The sequence below is a fragment of the Salmo salar genome, chromosome 12, assembly GCF_965601325.2.
Source record: "Salmo salar chromosome 12, fSalSal1, whole genome shotgun sequence".
Classification (NCBI taxonomy): domain Eukaryota; kingdom Metazoa; phylum Chordata; class Actinopteri; order Salmoniformes; family Salmonidae; genus Salmo; species Salmo salar.
This window is the reverse complement of record NC_138302.1, coordinates 43,144,808-43,169,302: the sequence shown is the minus strand read 5'-3', so window position 1 is coordinate 43,169,302 and position 24,495 is coordinate 43,144,808. Positions and strand designations below refer to the sequence as shown.

Genomic DNA, 24,495 nt, shown 5'->3' with positions numbered 1-24,495 from the left:
AGCTAAGTTCAACTGTCAGACCTCATCAGAACCCAAAATATAAGCTTGTTTTGCTCATTTGTGTGTAAACAATGTGATTGTAAACAAACACTGTATCATTTTGATCTCATGGATGGTCAGTCCTTGCATCCATAGCCCCATTGTTTTCACTTTAGGGTGGTTACATTTCTCTAGCCGCAAAGGTGGCGGGGTGTTCGCGTTGCTGTTGTTTGAACTGCAGATTGCCTCTACAATATTTTATTATCTTGGAATCTCAATAAAACTGCACTTTTGATTAGTCTCAATCAAGTTTTTACATAATCTTAGCTCTACACAGATACATGCCTCAGACATGAATGCAATTTAAACCTCAGGTTCAGGCAAATTAATCAATGGGTATATTTATTGGAAGGGCTGTAAAGGAGCCTGTTGGAGTAGTGAGAGAGTGGCGGGGAGCCACACGGGCAGAGCCCAGGTAATTAAGGTAACAGTTGTACTCGGTTCCGCTCCACCACTCTTCCTCCCTAATTGCTCTCTGCTTTAAAGGGTGACCTGTGGCCCGGGAAATGGAAAGACCAGCCAACACCAGGACTTTAGCAGTCAGGAAGTTTTCTGCCTCTCCAGCTCTCACAAACCACCAGGGGTGTGCGTGTGTGTATATATTTTTGTGTGCGTGTGTGTGTTTGAGTTGCACTCCAGAATCCCTCATTAAACTGAGATAGCAAACTTCAAATGATGGGGGTTTAGAATGTCACAGGATGTGAACAGGATGCTTTTTGCCATTGGGCGGAAGTGCAGGGCTTTTGTACTGAAGGTCGGACAACTCATTTGTGATTCCTTATATAAAGTGGGGCTGGATTTTTCCTGCATGCCCTGTGCACTCATGGATAGACCCACACAATTCAATATTAGGTTTGATGAAAGTGTAGGCTACAGAGATATATTGAGTTGTTAAGAACATGTACTGTAGTCTACTCTGTAAAATGACTCAAAGGAACTCAAACAAATCCAGGTCCCATGCTCCATTGGAAAACCTAGTGAACTTGTGTGTTCTTCTATTGCACCAAGATTGCTACCCCTGTTAATACCTCTCACTGAAACGACATGAAAACATCGGATTCCATCGGCCTTCCACTTTCACCTGTCCTACACACTTAAACACCATTCGACCTCATCCTGACTGTACCCTCAGTTACACTTACACACAGCTAGAAGGCATCACAATCTCTCGGTCTTTCAAACAAAGATGGACAACGTCCCACCACTGTATCCGTGTTTTTTGTATGACAATTGTGAGTGGGAATTGCTGGACATTGTAGTACTTGCAGGGTACAATGGCTGTCGTGAAGTAGAGGGGAATTTTCTAGGCCTTGGTGATTATAGGGGCGGCAGGTAGTCTAGTGTTTAGAGCGTTGGACTAGCAATCGAAAGGTTGCAAGATCGAATCCCCGAGCTGACAAGGTAAAAATCTGTCGTTCTGCCCCTGAACATGGCAGTTAATAACACAGTTCCTAGGGTGTCATTGAAGATAAGAATTCGTTCTTAACTGACTTGCCTAGTTAAATAAAGGTTAAAAAAAACAATAGGGACGATAGACAGTGAGGGATTCAATGGGCTTCAAAGAAATTGCATCAACATCTTTCTACACCGTTCTATGGACCAGAGTCCCCTTGAGGAAGATGGAGGTCAATAACGCCATTTAGCAAATGAACAAAACAACCACCCTATCCAATAACAAAGGAGCAGCAGGTAGTTCCAAGTCTGTGTCAAGCTAAACCGATGTTGTGACATTTTGGAAAGTTTCGATCCACGCATCTCCTTTCTTTCTTAAGTTTCACCCTAAAAGGCCCTGAACTTTGTGTTCATCTCTATTGCAATATCCAACTTGGATTTTGTATATAAAGCTTAGTTATCAAATCATTTGTGAATCTCTGCATATTCTTTATCAGTTTGAAGAAAAATGGAGGGAGCTTCTATGCAGATACAACTCTCTCATGCAGATACAATTTTGCTAAATTAAAACATGCAGTTTTCCCTCCAACTTTGGAGTCGCTTTTCAAACATGACGGGAGTAATTAAAAACAAATAAAAAAAGAGTCTCTGGAACATCTGCTTGCAGTCGTGTTAATCCAATTTGCTTAAGTCACGTATCTCTGGGGGGGCTTATCTTGTCTTTAGGAGGCTTTTGGTACTGAATCCTAGGGGCACTGAGACCATTATGGAGCATTCATATCCCCTTCATAATCATGATGTAAAAAAATGTTTTAGATTGCACTGTTAGACTGTAGAATGTAGATATTGCGAATCAGAGGGGTTAAAAAGTGGTGTGGCAAAATTTGTGCTTGTCTTTTCTGGGGCCTGGAGTTTTTCCTGATCTCATGACCTGGTCAGGTAAAACTCTGGGTCCTGTTGGTAGGCTATGACAGGGTCTAGCCCATTCATAGACGCTAACTAGCTTAGCGCCTATTGATGAAGGTATCTTCTTCCCGGGGAACTTTTGTTAAGAGCCCCGCCGCTTGCTCTAAACATTGACATACATTACTTGCGGTAAGGTTTTGGAAACAAACAAAAAAAGTTTAATTACTACACACCTTTATATATACAGTTCCTTCGGGAAGTATTCAGACCCTTTGACTTTTTCCATATTTTGTTAGGTTATAGCCTTATTATAAAATGTATGAAATCGTTTTTTCCCCTCATCAATCTACACACAATACCCCATAATGACAAAGCAATAAACTGTTTTGGGGAAATTTTTGCAAATTTATTCAAAATGGAAAATGGAAAAAACCTTTACTCAGTACTTTGTTGAAGCACCTTTGGCAGCGATTACAGCATCAAGTCATCTTGGATATGATGATACAAGCTTGACACACCTGTATTTGGGGAGTTTCTCAGATTTTTCTTTGCATATCCTCTCAAGTCAGGTTGGATGGGGAGCGTTGCTGCACAACTATTTTCAGGTCTCTCCAGAGATGTTTGATCAGGGTCAAGTCCGGGCTCTGACTGGACCACTCAAGGACATTCAGAGACTTGTCCTAAAGCCACTCCTGCATTGTCTTGTCTGTGTGCTTAGGGTCATTGTCCTGTTGGAAGGTGAACCTTTGCCCCAGTCTGATGTCCTGAGCGTTCTGGAGGAGCGCTGCCACCACCTTGCTTCACCGTAGGGATAGTGCCAGGTTTCCTCCAGACGTGACGCTTGGCATTCAGGCCAAAGAGTTCAATCTTGGTTTCATCAGACAAGATCATTTTTTGGGGGTACCCTTCCCCAGATCGGGGCCTCGACACAATCCTGTCTCGGAGCTCTACAGACCATTCCTTCAACCTCATGGCTTGGTTTTTGCTCTGACATGCACTGTCAACTGTGGGACCTTATATAGACAGGTGTGTGCCTTTCCAAATCATGTCCAATCAATTGAATTTACCACAGGTGGACTCCAATATAGTTGTAGAAACATCTCAAGGGTGATCAATGGAAACAGGACGCAAAGGGGCTGAATACTTATGTAAATAACTTATTTATGTTTTTTTATTTTATTTATGAATTAGCAAAAAACTCTACAAACCTGTTTTTGTTATGTTATTATGGGTTTTTTTTTGTAGATTACTATGTAGATTTTTTATTAATTTTAGAATAAGGCTGTAACGTAAGAACATTTTGAAAAAGGGAAGGGGTCTGAATACTTTCCGATGGCACTGTATATATATATATATATATATATATATATATATATATATATATATATATATATATATATATATATATATATATATATATACACACATTTTTGTCATTTAGCAGACAATACATTTTTTGTACTGGTCCCCAGTGTGTATCAAACTGGTCCCCCATGGGGCGGCAGGTAGCCTAGTGGTTAGAGCGTTGGGACTAGGAACCGAAAGGTTGCTAGATCGAAGCCCCGTGCTGACAAGGTAAAAATCTGTCATTCTGCCCCTGAACAAGACAGTTAACCCACTGTTCCTAGGCCATCATTGAAAATAAGAATTTGTTCTTAACTGACTTGCCTAGTAAAATAAAGGTTTAAAAAACATATATACACTGCTCAAAAAAATAAAGGGAACACTTAAACAACACAATGTAACTCCAAGTCAATCACACTTCTGTGAAATCAAACTGTCCACTTAGGAAGCAACACTGATTGACAATAATTTTCACATGCTGTTGTGCAAATGGAATAGACAACAGGTGGAAATTATAGGCAATTAGCAAGACACCCCCAATAAAGGAGTGGTTCTGCAGGTGGTGACCACAGACCAGTTCCTATGCTTCCTTGGTGATGTTTTGGTCACTTTTGAATGCTGGTGGTGCTTTCACTCTTGTGGTAGCATGAGACGGAGTCTACAACCCACACAAGTGGCTCAGGTAGTGCAGCTCATCCAGGATGGCACATCAATGCAAGCTGTGGCAAGAAGGTTTGCTGTGTCTGTCAGCGTAGTGTCCAGAGCATGGAGGCGCTACCAGGAGACAGGCCAGTACATCAGGAGACGTGGAGGAGGCCGTAGGAGGGCAACAACCCAGCAGCAGGACCGCTACCTCCGCCTTTGTTCAAGGAGGAGCAGGAGGAGCACTGCCAAAGCCCTGAAAAATGACCTCCAGCAGGCCACAAATGTGCATGTTTCTGCTCAAACGGTCAGAAACAGACTCAGGTGGTATGAGGGCCCGACGTCCACAGGTGGGGGTTGTGCTTACAGCCCAACACCGTGCAGGACGTTTGGCATTTGCCAGAGAACACCAAGATTGGCAAATTCGCCACTGGCGCCCTGTGCTCTTCACAGATGACAGCAGATTCACACTGAGCACATGTGACAGACGTAACAGAGTCTGGAGACGCCGTGGAGAACGTTCTGCTGCCTGCAACATCCTCCAGCATGACCGGTTTGGCGGTGGGTCAGTCATGGTGTGGGGTGGCATTTCTTTCGGGGGCCGCACAGCCCTCCATGTGCTCGCCAGAGGTAGCCTGACTGCCATTAGGTACCGAGATGAGATCGTCAGACCCCTTGTGAGACCATATGCTGGTGCGGTTGGCCCTGGGTTCCTCCTAATGCAAGACAATGCTAGACCTCATGTGGCTGGAGTATGTCAGCAGTTCCTGCAAGAGGAAGGCATTGATGCTATGGACTGGCCTGCCCGTTCCCCAGACCTGAATCCAATTGAGCACATCTGGGACATCATGTCTCGCTCCATCCACCAACACCACATTGCACCACAGACTGTCCAGGAGTTGGCGGATGCTTTAGTCCAGGTCTGGGAGGAGATCCCTCAGGAGACCATCCACCACCTCATCAGGAGCATGCCCAGGTGTTGTAGGGAGGTCATACAGGCACGTGGAGGCCACACACACTACTGAGCCTCATTTTGACTTGTTTTAAGGACATTTCATCAAAGTTGGATCAGCCTGTAGTGTGGTTTTCCACTTTAATTTTGAGTGTGACTCCAAATCCAGTCCTCCATGGGTTGATAAATTGGATTTCCATTGATTATTTTTGTGTGATTTTGTTGTCAGCACATTCAACTATGTAAAGAAAAAAGTCTTTAATAAGATTATTTAATTCATTCAGATCTAGGATGTGTTATTTTAGTGTTCTCTTTATTTTTTTGAGCAGTATATAAAAAAATATTTAAAAAACAACCCTGGTGTTGCAAGTACCATGCTCTACAAACTGAGCCGCACGGGACTCTTTTTCTGCTGATATGAAAGATAAGGGGCATATCAACATATGCTTCGAAAACTGTATCACAATCAATGATTATTAATGTTTCTATAGCAGGTAGCCTAGTGGTTAGAGCATTGGGCCAGTAACCGAAAGGTTTCTGGATTGAATCCCCGAGCTGACAAGGTAAAAATCTGTCGTTCTGCCCCTGAGCAAGGCAGTTAACCAACTGTTCCCCGGGCGCCTGAAGACATGGATGTCGATTACGTCAGCCCCCTGCACACCTCTGATTCAGAGGGGTTGGGTTAAATGCGGAAGACACATTTTAGTTGAAGGCATTCAGTTGTTCAAATGACTAGATATCCCCCTTTCCCTACCTGGGGTGGAATCAGCTCACCCATGGCATAGCAACCCTCTCAGTTGCCCATTCTCAGTGTGTGCCAAACACTGCCGACCGCCATGTTCCTTGATTAATGAGACTTGAGTCATGCCCAATGCTAGCCCCCTACCATCCCTCCATCCCTTACTCCCTCCCTCCTTCACTCCCTCTTTCCCTCTGCTTCATTTGGGGTAGATAGCTGAGAGGAGCTGGAGGAGGAAGAGGGGGAGAAAGGGTATAAATAACAATGACAACACTGAGTCATTATTTGTCAAGATCAAGGGCAACTCAGGAGATGCCTTCACTGACTTAACGACAAAAGCAAAGTTATAACTCAGGCTTCACAGATGTCACTATTTTTTTGTCTGCTGACCTAGGGAGTTCCCCCTATTGAATTTTCTAGACTGAAATTAGCAATCTTCTTAGAGCTGATTTCCGAAATGAACCCTGATTAGCCGTAGATTAGCCCTAATCAGGCCCATTCAGACCTGGGGATTTGGGCTTTGTTGTTCAGCATTATTCTCAATCAGTTCCACTAATGTGAGGCCTTGAACTAAGCATGCATAATAAGTCTGTATTACACAAAGTCGTCAAGTTGCTGTGTTTTGTGTTCTGTGGAGAATAGTAGTATGTGATAGATGAAAATGTAGATTTATCGGTATTTATATTGATCACTGTGTAGTTTACCACAACTGCAATACATGTAGCTTGCTGGTCTCCTTTTTACAGACCCATATTATAACATCACTCATATCATAATGTAGACATCATCAAAACATTGTACTGTATCTCCAAACAATAAAGTATTCAGGAATTACATAAATTCTTTTTTGGATGATGCCATCGATAAGATTCGAGGGGCTTCTTAACAACCAGTTCTAAAGGTTCAAGAGCTCTGCACCCAAATGCCAGTTGTTTGTGCACTTAGCTTTGGTTTGTCCAGATTACAGTACAGGCTTTTCATCTTGTAAAATCAGACAAAACCGTTTAAATTTCAAGTCCCACCCAGATGCACCCAAACAGAACCCAAATGGAAGGGCGGTTTTGTCTCCCACCATCTTGTATGATTTAGATGTTGTTATTAGCTAACCTAGGGGAAATAGAATGACCTTGAGGCTAAAGGGCTTTGTTTGAGCAATCCTTTTGTCATTCACTCATGCATGGTATATCAACTTAACCATGATACTCGCAACACGTGGATGATACTGTTGTGATAGCCCACCGGACATCCATGGGGGGGTTAGTGGAGATTTATCAAAGAGGTAGACTTGATCAAAGTGCTAAACAACTCTACTGTGCTAAACAACTATCTCCAAAATACAGGAATAGCAGTTCAGGTTTTTTGTTTCCTCATGTGACTCAATGCCATCCAACATCGGCTCATCCTGTGCAATCAATTATGGGATCCCTAAGCAGTGAGGCAGTCAGTTCCTCTTAATTTGCCAATGGTTGGATATGAGGATATGTTCACAAAGTCTAACCCCTTTTCCTCTCTTTCTCCTTCTGCCTTCAGACCCAGTCCACGGGCCTCAGAATGTCAATGTGGTGGACATTCGGGCCCGCCAGCTCACCCTGCAGTGGGAGACATTTGGCTACGCCGTGACACGCTGCCACAGCTACAACCTGACAGTGCAGTACCAGTATGTGTTCAACCAGCAGGAGTTTGCCGCCGAGGAATTGATCCAGACATCATCCCACTTCACCTTGCGGGGCCTGAGGCCCTTCGTCACTGTACGCCTTCGCCTGGTCCTCGCCAACCCAGAGGGAAGCAAGGAGAGTGAGGAGATCGTCAAGCAGACAGAGGAGGATGGTGTGTGTCAGAGTATTTGTGTCTTTAGTGGTTTTGTCTTTGTTCCACTGTCTTGTCCTGTTCCTAGTTCAAATACAGTGGGGGAAAAAGTATTTAGTCAGCCACCAATTGTGCAAGTTCTCCCACTTAAAAAGATGAGAGAGGCCTGTAATTTTCATCATAGGTACACATCAACTATGACAGACAAAAGTAGAAAAGAAAATCCAGAAAATCACATTGTAGGATTTTTTATGAATTTATTTGCAAATTATGGTGGAAAATAAGTATTTGGTCACCTACAAACAAGATTTCTGGCTCTCACAGACCTGTAACTTCTTCTTTAAGAGGCTCCTCTGTCCTCCACTTGTTCCCTGTATTAATGGCACCTGTTTGAACTTGTTATCAGTATAAAAGACACCTGTCCACAACCTCAAACAGTCACACTCCAAACTCCACTATGGCCAAGACCAAAGAGCTGTCAAAGGACACCAGAAACAAAATTGTAGACCAGCACCAGGCTGGGAAGACTGAATCTGCAATAGGTAAGCAGCTTGGTTTGAAGAAATCAACTGTGGGAGCAATTATTAGGAAATGGAAGACATACAAGACCACTGATAATCTCTCTCGATCTGGGGCTCCACGCAAGATCTCACCCCGTGGGGTCAAAATGATCACAAGAACGGTGAGCAAAAATCCCAGAAGCACACGGGGGGACCTAGTGAATGACCTGCAGAGAGCTGGGACCAAAGTAACAAAGCCTACCATCAGTAACACACTACGCCGCCAGGGACTCAAATCCTGCAGTGCCAGACGTGTCCCCCTGCTTAAGCCAGTACATGTCCAGGCCCGTCTGAAGTTTGCTAGAGAGCATTTGGATGATCCAGAAGAGGATTGGGAGAATGTCATATGGTCAGATGAAACCAAAATAGAACTTTTTGGTAAAATCTCAACTCGTCGTGTTTGGAGGACAAAGAATGCTGAGTTGCATCCAAAGAACACCATACCTACTGTGAAGCATGGGGGTGGAAACATCATGCTTTGGGGCTGTTTTTCTGCAAAGGGACCAGGATGACTGATCCGTGTAAAGGAAAGAATGAATGGGGCCATGTATCGTGAGATTTTGAGTGAAAACCCCCTTCCATCAGCAAGGGCATTGAAGATGAAATGTGGCTGGGTCTTTCAGCATGACAATGATCCCAAACACACCGCCCGGGCAATGATGGAGTGGCTTCGTAAGAAGCATTTCAAGGTCCTGGAGTGGCCTAGCCAGTCTCCAGATCTCAACCCCATAGAAAATCTTTGGAGGGAGTTGAAAGTCCGTGTTACCCAGCGACAGCCCCAAAACATCACTGCTCTAGAGGAGATCTGCATGGAGGAATGGACCAAAATACCAACAACAGTGTGTGAAAACCTTGTGAAGACTTACAGAAAACGTTTGCCCTGTGTCATTGCCAACAAAGGGTATATAACAAAGTATTGAGATAAACTTTTGTTATTGACCAAATACTTATTTTCCACCATAATTTGCAAATAAATTCATTAAAAATCCTACAATGTGATTTTCTGGATTTTTTTTCTCATTTTGTCTGTCATTGTTGACGTGTACCTATGATGAAAATTACAGGCCTCTCTCATCTTTTTAAGTGGGAGAACTTGCACAATTGGTGGCTGACTAAATACTTTTTTCCCCCACTGTACATGCAAGGGGTTTAACTGTAGACCAGCTGTCTGTACACATAGGGATACTAGCCCAAGGATAGTAAAATGTTGTCTTTTGAAATATCACATGGTTTTGGATAAATTGCTTTCTACTAGCCCGGCTGGGGACGGTGCCTAAATTCCTTATCTCTGCACATGACAAAAATATGACACAAACAAATACACATTTGTCAATGAGAGAGAGAGATATTTCTATGCATCATATTGTGTCTTTATTTCAAATTATTGCCTTTAAAAATAGATCACGATAGCTTACTTCTTCGAATAGCCTCCTTGATGGCTACAGATAGTTGACATTATTGTTGTTGCTTCATGCATGTATTCAAACAGACAATGCTTTGCCGTAAAGGCACAAGCTTGATAGAACTGCAAGTTGATGGAAACATAGTAAGACCTTAATTGATACACTAATTAATGTGTCGGACGAGAGGGATTTACTCCAGACACCCGAACAGGGCCTCATTCCCGTCATTCACAGGAGAAAGGTTTTGCGGAAGGAGATCGGGTGCCTTGTCAGGATCCAGCGACGAGTGGCTAATCTGCCTTTGCCATTGGTACTATTGGCCAACGTACAATCGCTCGATAATAAAGTGGACAAACTACAAGCACGTGTATCCTAACAACGGGACATAAAAAACTGTAATATCTTATGTTTCACCGATTCGTGGCTGAACGACGACATGATTTGAACAGCAGCCTCTGGTAAAACAAGGGGTAGCGGTCTATGTATATTTGTAAACAACAGCTGGTGCACGATATCTAAGGAAATCTCTAGGTTTTGCTCGCCTAAGGTAGAGTATCTCATGATAAGCTGTAGACCACTATCTACCTAGCTAGAGAGTATTCATCTATATTCTTCGTAGTAGTTTATTTACCACCACAAACCGATGCTGGCACTAAGACCGCACTCAATGAGCTGTATGCAAACAGGAAAACACTCATGCAGAGGCGGCGCTCCTAGTGGCCGGGAACTTTAATGCAAGGAAACTTAAATCCGTTTTACCTCATTTCTACCAGCATGTTAAATGTGCAACCAGAGGGAAAAAAACTCTAGACCACCTTTACTCCACACACAGATACTCACGCGTACAAAGCTCTCCTTCGCCCTCCATTTGGCAAATCTGACCATAATTCTATCCTCCTGATGCCTGCATACAAGCAATAATTCAAGCAGGAAGCACCAGTGACTCGGTCAATAAAAAAGTGGTCAGATGAAGCAGATGCTAAGCTTCAGGACTGTGTTGCTAGCACAGAGTGGAATATGTTCCGGGATTCTTCTGATGGCATTGAGGAGTACCCCACATCAGTCACTGATTTCATCAATAAGTGCATCGATGCCATCGTCCCCACAGTGACTGTACGTACATACCCCAACCAGAAGCCATGGATTACAGGCAACATCCGCACTGAGCTAATGGGTAGAGCTGCCGTTTTCAAGGAGTGGGACTCGGAAGCTAATAAGAAATCTCGCTATGCCCTCCGACGAACCATCTAACAGGCAAAGTGTCAATACAGGACTAAGCTCGAATTGTACTACACCGGCTCCAATGCTCGTTGGATGTGGCAGGTCTTGCAAACTATTATAGACTACAAAGGGAAGCACAGCCGAGAGCTGCCAAGTGTCACGAAGGCAAGTAACACTGAAACATGTATGAGAGCATCAGCTGTTCCGAACAACTGTGTGATCACGCTCTCCGCAGTCGATGTAAGACCTTTAAACAGGTCAAGATTCACAAGGCCGCAGGGCCAGACAGATTACCAGGACGTGTACTCCGAGCATGCGCTGACCAACTGGCAAGTGTCTTCACTGACATTTTCAACCTCTCCCTGTCTATGTTTGTAATAACAACATGTTTCAAGCAGACCACCATAGTCCCTGTGCCCAAGAACACTAAGGTAACCTGCCTAAATGACTACTTACCCATAGCACTCATGTCTGTAGCCATGAAGTGCTTTGAAAGGCTGGTCTTGGCTCACATCAACACCATTATCCCAGAAACCATAGACCCACTCCAATTTGCATACCGCCCCAACAGATCCACAGATGATGCAATCTCTATTGCACTCCACACTGCCCTTTCACACCTGGACAAAAGGAACACCTATGTGAGAATGCTGTTCATTAACTACAGCTCAGCGTTCAACACCGTATTGCCCTCAAAGCTCATCACTAAGCTAAGGACTCTGGGACTAAACACCTCCCTCTGCAACTGGATCCTGGACTTCCTGATGGGCCGCCCCCAGGTGGTAAGGGTAGGTAACAACACATCCGCCACGCTGATCCTCAACATGGGGGCCCCTCAGGGGTGCGTGCTCAGTCTCCTCCTGTACTCCCTGTTCACTCATGACTGCATGGCCAGGCACAACTCAAACACCATCATTAAGTTTGCCGATGACACAACAATGGTAGGCCCAATCCCTGACAACGACGAGACAGCCTATAGAGAGGAGGTCAGAGACCTGACCGTGTGGTGCAAGGACAACAACCTCTCCCTCAACGTGATCAAGACAAAGGAGGTGATTGTTGTCTACAGGAAAATGAGGACCGAGCACGCCCCCATTCTCATCGACAGGGCTGTAGTGGAGTAGGCTGAGCGCTTCAAGTTCAAGTTCCACACCAACAAACTAACATGGTGCAAGCACACCAAGACAGTCGTGACGAGGGCACGACAAAACCTATTCCCCCTCAGGAGACTGAAAAGATTTGTTATGGGTCCTCAGATCCTCAAAAGGTTCTACAGCTGCACCATCGAGAGCATCCTGACGGGTTGCATCACTGCCTGGTATGGCAACTGCTTGGCCTCCAACAGCAAGGCACTACAGAGGGTAGTGCGTTCGGCCCAGTACATCACTGGGGCCAAGCTTCCTGCCATCCAGGACCTCTATACCAGGCAGTGTCAGAGGAAGACCCTATAAATGGTCAAAGATTCCAGCCACCCTAGTCATAGACTGTTCTCTCTGCTACAGCACGGCAAGCGGTACAGGAGCGCCAAGTCTAGGTCAAAGATGCTTCTAAACAGCTTCTACCCCCAAGCCATAAGACTCCTGAACATCTAATCAAGTGGCTACCCAGACTATTTACATTGTCCCCCCCACACACACACTTTTACGCTGCTGCTACTATCTGTTATTACCTATGCATAGTCACTTTAATAACTCTACCTACACGTACATATTACCTCAATTATCTCGACTAACCGGTGCCCCCTACATTGACTCTGTACCGGTACCCCCTGAATATAGCCTCTTTATTGTTATTTTCCTGCTGCTTTTAAATTATTTGTTACTTTTATTTCTTATTTCTTTAGGTATTTTTCTTTCAAGCCCTTACCAACAGTGCAGTTTTAAGTAAGCATTTCACTATAAGGTCTACACCTGTTGTATTCGGAGCTTGTGACAAATACGATTTGATTTGATTTTGATTTGATAATTAAAACCGCAATAATGATTGGCGTCACTTCTAATAACTTTATAATGAATGCTGATTACAGCCTGTTATCAAAGTGTTCAAAACACAATATGACTACAGTGGGAATTAATAAGCACAAATGAAAACATTGTATTTGTGTGATTGGATGTAACGTATAACCTAAAACTGTGGAGACCTTGCCATTATCCCTGCACTATGATATCCTCATTCCATAAAGACTGTGGTTATCTTTTCATTTATCATAGCTCAAACCTCCCACGAGGTCTCAAACTTGTTGAGAGTAGCAATGTCTCAGAAAATGTGTAAATTGTTTTTTTGTGAACAATCTGTAATCTATGGGTTGTAATTTTGTAATTAGTGCACATTGACTGTTCTCAGCGGTGCTAATTGCACTTCTATGGTAATGACTTTTGCTTTAAAGCAGTATGCGTCATCTCACGAATATGCTTTGAATTTTAAATGTTCCTTTTTCCCCTTGCTGTTGAAATGGAAGTATCTTTATAGCCACAATGGAGGTTCTAATTAAGGTAGAAACCACACTGAATCCCATTAATTTAAGCTCCCAGTTTACCAGAAGAAGATTAGATTTGGGAGTTTAGTGGTTAGATTTAAGTCACACGATACATTTTTCTATTTTCTTTAGGTCACACAATGTATTTGTCATCCCCAGTCAGCCTCCAAACCCCCACCCAACCAAATAACCATGTTTATTCCACCAAAGAGACATTTTTACCGTAACACTGATACTGTCCAAGAAAATTTCTCGACATGTTGGAATTCTTTGTTAGCTCTAATTCTTCAAAAACAGGAGAGGCAGGATTGTTCTCAATCCTTTTACTGGAGATTTATCTGACTTTAGAGAGACAGCTTTTATGGAGCACAGCATGAAAAACACAATACTGCTTTTTGTTGTTTTTCTTGACATCCGCCATCTTAAAAAAAAAAATCTATCAAACAAATGCTTTTTTCAAATAGGTTGATTTCTGTTTGTAAACTTACTGTAATGCCAATGTACTTTTATAGTTTTTGTTGGTCTATTATTGTCAACAATGATCAATACATTTATTGTTAATCCTAGTCTTAGATCAATTTAGTATTATTCATGCAACACAGTACTTTCTAGCACATTTTGTAATATTACATTTGCTCATAATTTCATAGACTGCCATGTTTGTTCATGGACTGTGTAAGGGTCATAAGCATCCACCTCTTTGTTTGGCCAGTAAGGCTGCTTCACCGGGTTAGACCTTTAGACCTTTGTTGCATGGGGTGTGGGGGTGTGTGTCCGTGTCCATGTCCACTTGTTGTCCACTGATCTTGCCATTCATAATCAGATTGGAAAGCAATGATGCCAGGGCTTAGCGTCATATGGTCGATGAAGCATTGGATGTACTTGGCCCAAAGATATTTGTCATCCCCAGTCAGCCTCCAAACCCCCACCCAACCAAATAACCATGTTTATTCCACCAAAGAGACATTTTTACCGTAACACTGATACTGTCCAAGAAAATTTCTCGACATGTTGGAATTCTTTGTTAGCTCTAATTCTTCAAAAACAGGAGAGGCAGGATTGTTCTCAATTTCTCATTTGGCATGTGTTTTGTCTTGAGCGCACCCTGGATGGTTAAATCATCTATTATTAGAAAATCAGTGAGGTCCCTGAGGAGATTTAAAACAGTGAGGATGAAATAATCCTTTTACTGGAGATTTATCTGACTTTAGAGAGACAGCTTTTATGGAGCACTGCATGAAAAACACAATACTGCTTTTTGTTGTTTTTCTTGACATCCGCCATCTTAAAAAAAAAAATCTGTCAAACAAATGCTTTTTTCAAATAGGTTGATTTCTGTTTGTAAACTTTCTACAATGGACATAGAAAAATAAATAATAAACAGCATTTCAATTTACACTCGGTAGCTGAATGTTAAACAGTGTAAACAATAGGCGACCAAGGTCAAATGCATCAACAAATGGATCTGAAAATATTGATTACACACTTCCAATTTTAGCACAAAATGACTCATTTTGTTTACAACATACGTTTCTTGAACATAATGTGAAAAACAAGCCCTTGAACAAAATACCAAAAATGCTCATCTCCTTTTAATCTCAAGCTCCCATTTGCTGTGTAACATTATTACTTCTCCGCTTCAGCAAAACATTGTTTTTCAGTTAAGGGTATGTTTGTATGCCAACTTTAATTAGAGATTCTTCCCTTTAGGGTCTGAAACATACAAGCTCCATCAAGGATTCATTTATTCAGTTTTTAATGCCCAATAAAATGGAAAATTAAAAGCATACAAAAAGTATGTAATATGTTATTTCCTAAAGTTTAGCATACTTATCATTCTTATCCCATTCAACACAATTGAACAAGTGTGTTGATGGAAAAAATAAACAATGTGTAAAAACAAAAAGAAAACTAACATAATCTCTATTTTAAAGTAATTAGATCTCGATCAGTTATATCGTTTCAAGGGGAAACGGGAGTGCGGTCTAAGGCTATATATACTGTACCAGTCAAAAGTTTGGACACACCTACTCATTCAAGAGTTTTTGTTTATTGGTAGTATTTTCTACACTATAGAATAATAGTGAAGACATGACATATGAAATAACACATATGGAATCATGTAGTAACCAAAAAAGTGTTAAACAAATCAAAATATATGTTATATTTGAGATTCTTCAAAGTAGCTATCCTGTGCCTTGATGACAGCTTTGCACACTCTTGGCATTCTCTCAACCAGCATCATGAGGTAGTCACCTGGAATGCATTTTAATTAACAGGTGTGCCTTGTTAAAAGTTAATTAGTGGAATTTCTTTCTTTCTTAATGCGTTTGAGGCAATCAGTTGTGGTGTGACAAGGTAGGTGTGGTATACAGAAGATAGCCCTATTTGGTAAAAGACCAAGTCCATATTATGGCAAGAACAGCTCAAATAAACAGTCCATCATTACTTTTACCCCTGTGCGGCCTTGACATCCAGCGAAAATTCATATCGCCATTAGCATAACAAAATGTAATAATATTTTTTGAATTTTTTTTAATTCAAATTATATCGTTTTATAGATACACCTCTCCTGAATCGAACCACGTTGTCCGATTTCAAAAAGGCTTTACAGCAAAAGCAAAACATTAGATTATGTTAGAGGAGTATATCGTAAAAGTAGCCACAAAGCCATTTTCCGACCAACCACACGCATCACAAATAACCAAAAAACAGCTAAATGCAGCACTAACCTTTGACAATCTTCATCAGATGACACACCTAGGACATCATGTTACACAGTACATGCATTCTTTTGTTCGATAAAGTTCATATTTATATATAAAAACAGCATTTTACATCGGTGCGTAACGTTGACTAACTATTTTCCCTCAAATGCATCTGATGAAACAGAGCTACAATTTACTAAATTACTATTCGAAAACATTTTTAAAATGTAATATTGTCATTCTAAGATTTATAGATGAATATCTCTTGAAAGCACCTGTAATGCCAGATTTAAAAATAACTTTACTGGGTAATCACACTTTGCGATAAAAGGGGATGCGAAACTCAGAACAATAGGCTAGCAATAGCAATAGGCTAGCCATCTTGGAACAATCGCATATCACATCTAGTCTTGTATACTATTGTCAATAATCCCTTACCTTTGGTTGTCTTCATCAGAAAGCACTTCCAGGAATCCCAGGTCCACAACAAATGTATTTTCGTTCGAAAAAATGACTCCTTTATGTTCCAAGAGCTTGTTCTTGTTAGTGCGTCTGAAGGCTGCTTCATCGGCCACGGTACAGCCATTTCGAGAAAATGCATTTTTTCCCCATTTAGGTTCGTTCAAACATGTCAAACGTTGTATAACATAAATCTTCAGGGCGTTTTTCAACAAGAGAGCCAATAAGATTCGAGGGGGACGATTGCATTGTGTTTCAAAACGTTTCGAAAGGGGAGGGTAACCAGGGGCGCCGGCGTCATAATGGTGATGGCCCTCTCCGCGTGACCACGTTCCACAGCGTCTCATTCATTACATTTTAACAGTAGAAGGCTCAAACCAATTTGTGAAGACTGGGGACATCTAGTGGAAGCAATAGGAAGTGCTCAATGAACCATAGCTCACGGTGTGATTAATAGGCAACGTGATGAAGTTGAGTTCGCACTTCAGAATTCCACTTCCTGTTTCCATCTGTCTCGGGGTTTTGACTGCCATATGAGTTCTGTTATACTCACAGACACCATTCAAACAGTTTTAGAAACTTTAGGGTGTTTTCTATCCACAAGTATTAATTATATGCATATCCTAGCTTCTGAGATTGAGTAGGAGGCCGTTTAAAATGGGCACGAATTTTTTTCAAAAATCGCTTTAGCGCCCCCTATCCTAGCGCCCCCTATCCCTCTATTATTCTACAATGTAGAAAATCGTAAAAATAAAGAAAAACCCTTGAATGATTAGGTGTTATATGTATATATATATATGTATATATATATATATATATATATACATATATATATATACTGCTCAAAAAATAAAGGGTACACTAAAATAACACATCCTAGATCTCAATGAATGAAATAATCTTATTAAATACTTTTTTCTTTACATAGTTGAATGTGCTGACAACAAAATCACACAAAAATAATCAATGGAAATCCAATTTATCAACCCATGGAGGTCTGGATTTGTCACACTCAAAATTAAAGTGGAAAACCACACTACAGGCTGATCCAACTTTGATGTAATGTCCTTAAAACAAGTCAAAATGAGGCTCAGTAGTGTGTGTGGCCTCCACGTGCCTGTATGACCTCCCTACAACGCCAGCGCATGCTCCTGATGAGGTGGCGGATGGTCTCCTGAGGGATCTCCTCCCAGACCTGGACTAAAGCATCCGCCAACTCCTGGACAGTCTGTGGTGCAATGTGGCGTTGGTGGATGGAGCGAGACATGATGTCCCAGATGTGCTCAATTGGATTCAGGTCTGGGGAACGGGCGGGCCAGTCCATAGCATCAATGCCTTCCTCTTGCAGGAACTGCTGACACACTCCAGCCACATGAGGTCTAACATTGTCTTGCATTAGGAGGAACCCAGGGCCAACCGCACCAGCATATGGTCTCACAAGGGGTCTGAGGATCTTGTCTCGGTACCTAATGGTAGTCAGGCTACCTCTGGCGAGCACATGGAGGGCTGTGCGGCCCCCCAAAGAAATGCCACCCCACACCATGACTGACCCACCGCCAAACCGGTCATGCTGGAGGATGTTGCAGACAGCAGAACGTTCTCCACGGCGTCTCCAGACTCTGTCACGTCTGTCACATGTGCTCAGTGTGAACCTGCTTCATCTGTGAAGAGCACAGGGCGCCAGTGGCAAATTTGCCAATCTTGGTGTTCTCTGGCAAATGCCAAACTTCCTGCACGGTGTTGGGCTGTAAGCACAACCCCTACCTGTGGACGTCGGGCCCTCATACCACCCTCATGGAGTCTGTTTCTGACCATTTGAGCAGACGCATGCACATTTGTGGCCTGCTGGAGGTCATTTTGCAGGGCTCTAGCAGTGCTCCTCCTGCTCCTCCTTGCACAAAGGCGGAGGTAGCGGTCCTGCTGCTGGGTTGTTGCCCTCCTACAGCCTCCTCCACGTCTCCTGATGTACTGGCCTGTCTCCTGGTAGCGCCTCCATGCTCTGGACACTACGCTGACAGACACAGCAAACCTTCTTGCCACAGCTCGCATTGATGTGCCATCCTGGATGAGCTGCACTACCTGAGCCACGTGTGGGTTGTAGACTCCGTCTCATGCTACCACTAGAGTGAAAGCACCGCCAGAATTCAAAAGTGACCAAAACATCAGCCAGGAAGCATAAGAACTGAGAAGTGGTCTGTGGTCACCACCTGCCGAACCACTCCTTTAATGGGGGTGTCTTGCTAATTGCCTATAATTTCCACCTGTTGTCTATTCCATTTGCACAACAGCATGTGAAATGTATTGTCAATCAGTGTTGCTTCCTAAGTGGACAGTTTGATTTCACAGAAGTGTGATTGACTTGGAGTTACATTGTGTTATTTAGGTGTTGCCTTAATTTTTTTGAGCAGTGTATATATATATATATATAAACACACATGACAAGAACATTGCTTGCCTAATAGAGTCAGTCAATCAGGCTGGTGTCTATGTGTATGTGTGATGTGGGGCTGAAGCTACTGACCCGGAAGCTAGGCTGTCTCACTCCTCCCAGTCTTTTGAGAGGGAGGGTAGACAATGAGCCTGTCGTAGCAGATTGAAGCAATGTCCCCACGCTCTCTGGCAGCTTTCATGGCTGGGATAAGTTCTTTCCACATCGGGCGCACAGCTTCCGAGTAGTCCTTGATAAGGAATATATTGGTTCCTCTCAACTTCTTAGCTCTTTCAGGAACAGCCATTTTGTCCTTAAACATTAGTAACTGGATCACTATCGGCCTGGGTCTAGTGATCCACAGGTGATTTATCGGCAGCTTTTCAGTGATCATTTTTCTTACTTTCTCCTCAGACTCTGGAGACTCTGGTATGCCATCCACAACGATGTTATTCCTCCTCGATTGTCCCTCTAGATAGTCTGTTTTCCCTGTAATCTGTACTAATGATTGAAAGACAGTGGTGATATCATCTTGCGTGAGCTTACAGTTTGTTATCATCATGCTGCAAGAGTCTTTCAGGACATCCACATCTCCCTGGGAGAACTGCTAACTGTCCTTAAGGTCCTGGACCTCTCTGGTCAGATCGTTCATTCTCATGTTAGTTGAGTCCATCAGTATAATTGAGTCCAAAGCTCTTGAAGCTATTTTCCGGTTGTTGAAACAACTACCTCTACAACCCTTTTTGTTCATTTGAAAGATCATTCACCTGTGATAGAGAAACACTGTCCTCTCACTTACTCCCACTGGCTTTAGCCTTGGATGACATGGTAGCAACTTAGTCTAACGCTGGTACTCCACGTATTTCCAGACAGGGCAGGTCGCAGGGCAGATGGAAACAGCAACAAACAGCAGGTATTTAAACAGCCACAAGCCAGGAACAATCCGCCTTCCCAGCCACAAGGGCTAACTGCGTTGCAGGCTGTGTTCAAGCTTTCAAGGAAACCTCGCTAGCTTGATAGCTAACTCGCAGCTAGGCTAGCTGCTACATCAGCAGCTCTTCAGACTTTGGTTGGCATGATCCCTGGACAGTTACTGTAGTTATCGTGAGTGATTCAGGTCTAAATTAAGCCTATTGATACCACTCACCAAATCACGTAAAGTCTTACTAGCACCATTAAAGATAATGTCAGGAATTAACATGGACTGTCAATGGAGACACATTGTTTTCTAAGGCGTCAAACAGCCGATGCGTTCACGTCACAATTGGCGGGGGGGGGGGGCGAGCACAAGAGAAATGTTATCCTCGCTACCAGCTTAATGAAACATGCCACTCAGACACTCTATAGACAGGAAGTAAATCAAGTTTTGATGCATGTGTTACAGTGGCATTTATCACAGACACACACACACACACACACACACACACACACACACACACACACAGATGGACTTATAAGATGCAGAATGGAAAGACAGATGTAATTGTGTTTCATTTTTAAGGTAAATTGATATGCTCTCACCAGGCAAGGCAGGCTAATCAAGGCCTGTTTTAAATCACCAATCCAAAAATTATTTCAATGATTTAACTCTGCATATGTGCACAAGGCATGGCGGCACACAACACCTGTTTATGAAAACCCTCATATAACGAGTATGGATTGTGTGTGCTTTCATCTTGGTCCATTATCATATTACACATTTAAATTATGAAGTGGACACTGTCACTTCATAATTTCATCGAAGAATGACAAGACTAATATCTTTGAATTACATCTTGAACCAACTCTTACAAATGGGACACAAACTACACTGAGCTCCAAAAGTATTGGGACAGTGACAGTTTGTTTTGGCTTTGTACCCCATGAATATCAACCCCCCCCCCCCCCCCCCCCAAAAAAAAAACCAACAACATTATAACCTCCCCTGTTCTTGTAATGGTGAGAGATAAGCATGTCATGGGGGTATGATATTTCTGTGTCTGTAACTTTCTCACTCATCTTTATTCACGGTTCATTCAGGACTAACCGTTATCATGGTAGCATCCACATTATTGTAGAAGTCTTTACAAACATATTATATTCTTATTTACAATAAAAGTGACTCCAAAATGACACAATACATTATTTACCAATAATTTCTAACATTCACAGAGACAAACTGATATCTTTCCGACAGATAAGATCTACACCAGGCCAGAACTTGTCCGTGTAGACCAATTTGGGTTTCCAATCTCTCCAAAATAATGTGGTGATGGATGGTATCAAAAGCAGCACTAAGGTCTTGGAGCACGAGGACAGATGCAGAGCCTCGGTCTGATGCCATTAAAAGGTCATTTACCACCTTCACAAGTGCAGTCTCAGTGCTATGATGTGGTCTAAAACCAGACTGAAGCGTTTCTTATACATTGTTTGTCTTCAGGAAGGCAGTGAGTTGCTGCGCAACAGCTTTTTCAAAATTCTTTGAGAGGAATGGAAGATTCGATATAGGTCGATTCGTTTTTATTTTTTCTGGGTCAAGGTTTGGCTTTTTTGGTACACATCTGGTGGATAGAGAGCCGTTTATTATGTTCAACATAGGAGGGCCAAGCACAGGAAGCAGCTCTTTCAGTAATTTAGTTGGAATAGGGTCCAGTATGCAGCTTGAAGGTTTAGAGGCCATGATTATTTTTATCATTGTGTCAAGAGATATAGTACTAAAACACTTGAGTGTCTCCCTTGATCCTAAGTCCTGGCAGAGTTGTGCAGACTCAGGACAACTGAGCTTTGGAGGAATACGCAGATTTAAAGAGGAGTCCGTAATTTGCTTTCTAATAATCATGATCTTTTCCTCAAAAAAGTTCATGAATTTATTACTGCTGAAGTGAAAGCCATCCTCTCTTGGAGAATGCTGCTTTTTAGTTAGCTTTGCGACAGTATCAAAAAGACATTTCGGATTGTTCTTATTTTCCTCAATTAAGTTGGAAAAATAGGATGATCGAGCAGCAGTGAGGGCTCTTCGATACTGCACGGTACTGTCTTTCCAAGCTAGTCAGAAGACTTCCAGTTTGGTGTGGCGCCATTTCTGTTCCAATTTTCTGGAAGCTTGCTTCATAGCTCGTGTATTTTCTGTATACCAGGGAGCTAGTTTCTTATGACAAATGTTTTTAGTTTTTAGGGGTGCAACTGCATCTAGGGTATTGTGCAAGGTTAAATTGAGTTCCTCAGTTAGGTGGTTAACTGATTTGTGTCCTCTGACGTCCTTGGGTAGGCAGAGGGAGTGTTGAAGGGCATCAAGGAATCTTTGGGTTGTCTCAGAATTTATAGCACAACTTTTGATGCTCCTTGGTTGGGGTCTGAGCAGATTATTTGTTGCGATTGCAAACGTAATAAAATGGTGGTCCAATACTCCAGGATTATGAGGAAAAACATTAAGATCCACAACATTTATTCCATGGGACAGAACTAGGTCCAGAGTATGACTGTGGCAGTGAGTAGGTCCAGAGACATGTTGGATAAAACCCACTGAGTCGATGATGGCCCCGAAAGCCTTTTGGAGTGGGTCTGTGGACTTTTCCATGTGAATATTAAACTCACCAAAAATGTGAATATTATCTGCTATGACTACAATGTCCGATAGGAATTCAGGGAACTCAGTGAGGAACGCCTCCGCCTTTGCGGGATGCACAGGGGATATGGTCACTAGTGTAACCAGTAGGTGAGGCCTCATTTAACACAGTAAATTCATCAGGCTTAAGCCATGTTTCAGTCAGGCCAATCACATCAAGATTATGATCAGTGATTAGTTAATTGACTATAACTGCCTTTGAAGTGAGGGATCTAACATTAAGTAGCCCTATTTTGAGATATGAGGTATCACGATCTCTTTCAATAATGGCAGGAATGGAGGAGGTCTTTATTCTAGTGAGATTGCTAAGGTGAACACTGCCATGTTTAGTTTTGCCCAACCTAGGTCTAGGCACAGACACGGTCTCAATGGGGATAGCTGAGCTGACTACACTGACTGTGCTAGTGGCAGACTCCACTAAGCTGGCAGGCTGGCTAACAGCCTGCTGCCTGGCCTGCACCCTATTTCATTGTGGAGCTAGGGGAGTTTGAGCCCTGTCTATGTTCGTAGATAAGATGAAAGCACCCCTCCAGCTAGGATGGAGTCCGTCACTTCTCAACAGGCCAGGCTTGGTCCTGTTTGTGGGTGAGTCCCAGAAAGAGGGCCAATTATCTACAAATTCTATCTTTTGGGATGGGCAGAAAACAGTTTTCAACCAGCGATTGAGTTGTGAGACTCTGCTGTAGAGCTCATCACTCCCCCTAACTGGGAGGGGGCCAGAGACAATTACTTGATGCCGACACATCTTTCTAGCTGATTTACACGCTGAAGCTATGTTGCGCTTGGTGACCTCTGACTGTTTCATCCTAACATCATTGCGTGGTAGGGATATGGGACCAAATACTAACCTTTTGACTACTTTAATACACATACACATCTTTCCATGACATAGACTGACCAGGTGAATTCAGGTGAAAGCTATGATCCCTTACTGATGTCACTTGTTAAACCACTTCAATCTGTGTAGTTGAAGGGGAGGAGACAGGTTAAAGAAGGATTTTTAAGCCTTGAGACATGGAATGTGTGTGTGTGCCATTCAGAGTGTGAATGGGCAAGACAAAATATTTAAGTGCCTTTGAATGGGGTATGGTAGTAGATGCCAGGTGCACCGATTTGAGTCTGCCAAGAACTGCAACGGTTTTTCACGCTCAACAGTTTTCTGTATGTATCAAGAAGGGTCCACCACCGAAAGGACATCCAGACAACTTTTCACAACTGTGGGAAGCATTGGAGTCAACATGGGCCAGAATTCCTGTGGAACGCTTTTGGCACCTTGAGTCCATGCCCCGATGAATTGAGGCTGTTCTGATGGCAAAATGGGGTGCAACTCAATATTTGGAAGGTTTTCCTAATGTTTGTATACTCAATGTAAGTGAATTTGTCATAATACTTTTGGTCCCCTAAAATGTACAAAAAGTGCTGTCATTTCTAAATGGTTCGATATACATTAACCTCTCTGGGGTATGTCACCTGCGGGACACACTCGCCAACAGCCAGTGAAATAGCAGGGCTCCAAATTCAAAACAACAAAAATCTCATAATTCAAATTTCTGAAACATACAACTATTATATCCCATTTTAAAGATACACTTCACGTTAATCCAACCACATTGTCCGATTTCAAAAAGGCTTTACGGCGAAAGCATAACATTAGATTATGTTAGGACAGCGCCTGGACAAGAAAAACCACACAGCCATTTTCCAAGCAAGGAGAGGCGTCACAAAAACCAGAAATACAGCTAAAATGAATCACTAACCTTTGATGATCTTCATCAGATGGCACTCATAGGACTTCATGTTACACAATACATGTATG

At 42.6% G+C, this 24,495-nt stretch overlaps 1 protein-coding gene across 5 annotated transcripts in view; it reads left to right on the top strand.

The window, feature by feature from the left end:
• Positions 1-24,495, top strand: part of LOC106565046 (receptor-type tyrosine-protein phosphatase T) — a 500,470-nt gene that overhangs the window by 290,879 nt on the left and 185,096 nt on the right. For all 5 annotated transcript variants that reach the window (XM_082958989.1, XM_082958987.1, XM_014131664.3 and 2 more), the window contains exon 8: positions 7,545-7,841. In XM_082958989.1, coding sequence (XP_082815115.1) covers positions 7,545-7,841 — 297 coding nt within the window. The remainder of the gene's footprint in view (positions 1-7,544; positions 7,842-24,495) is intronic.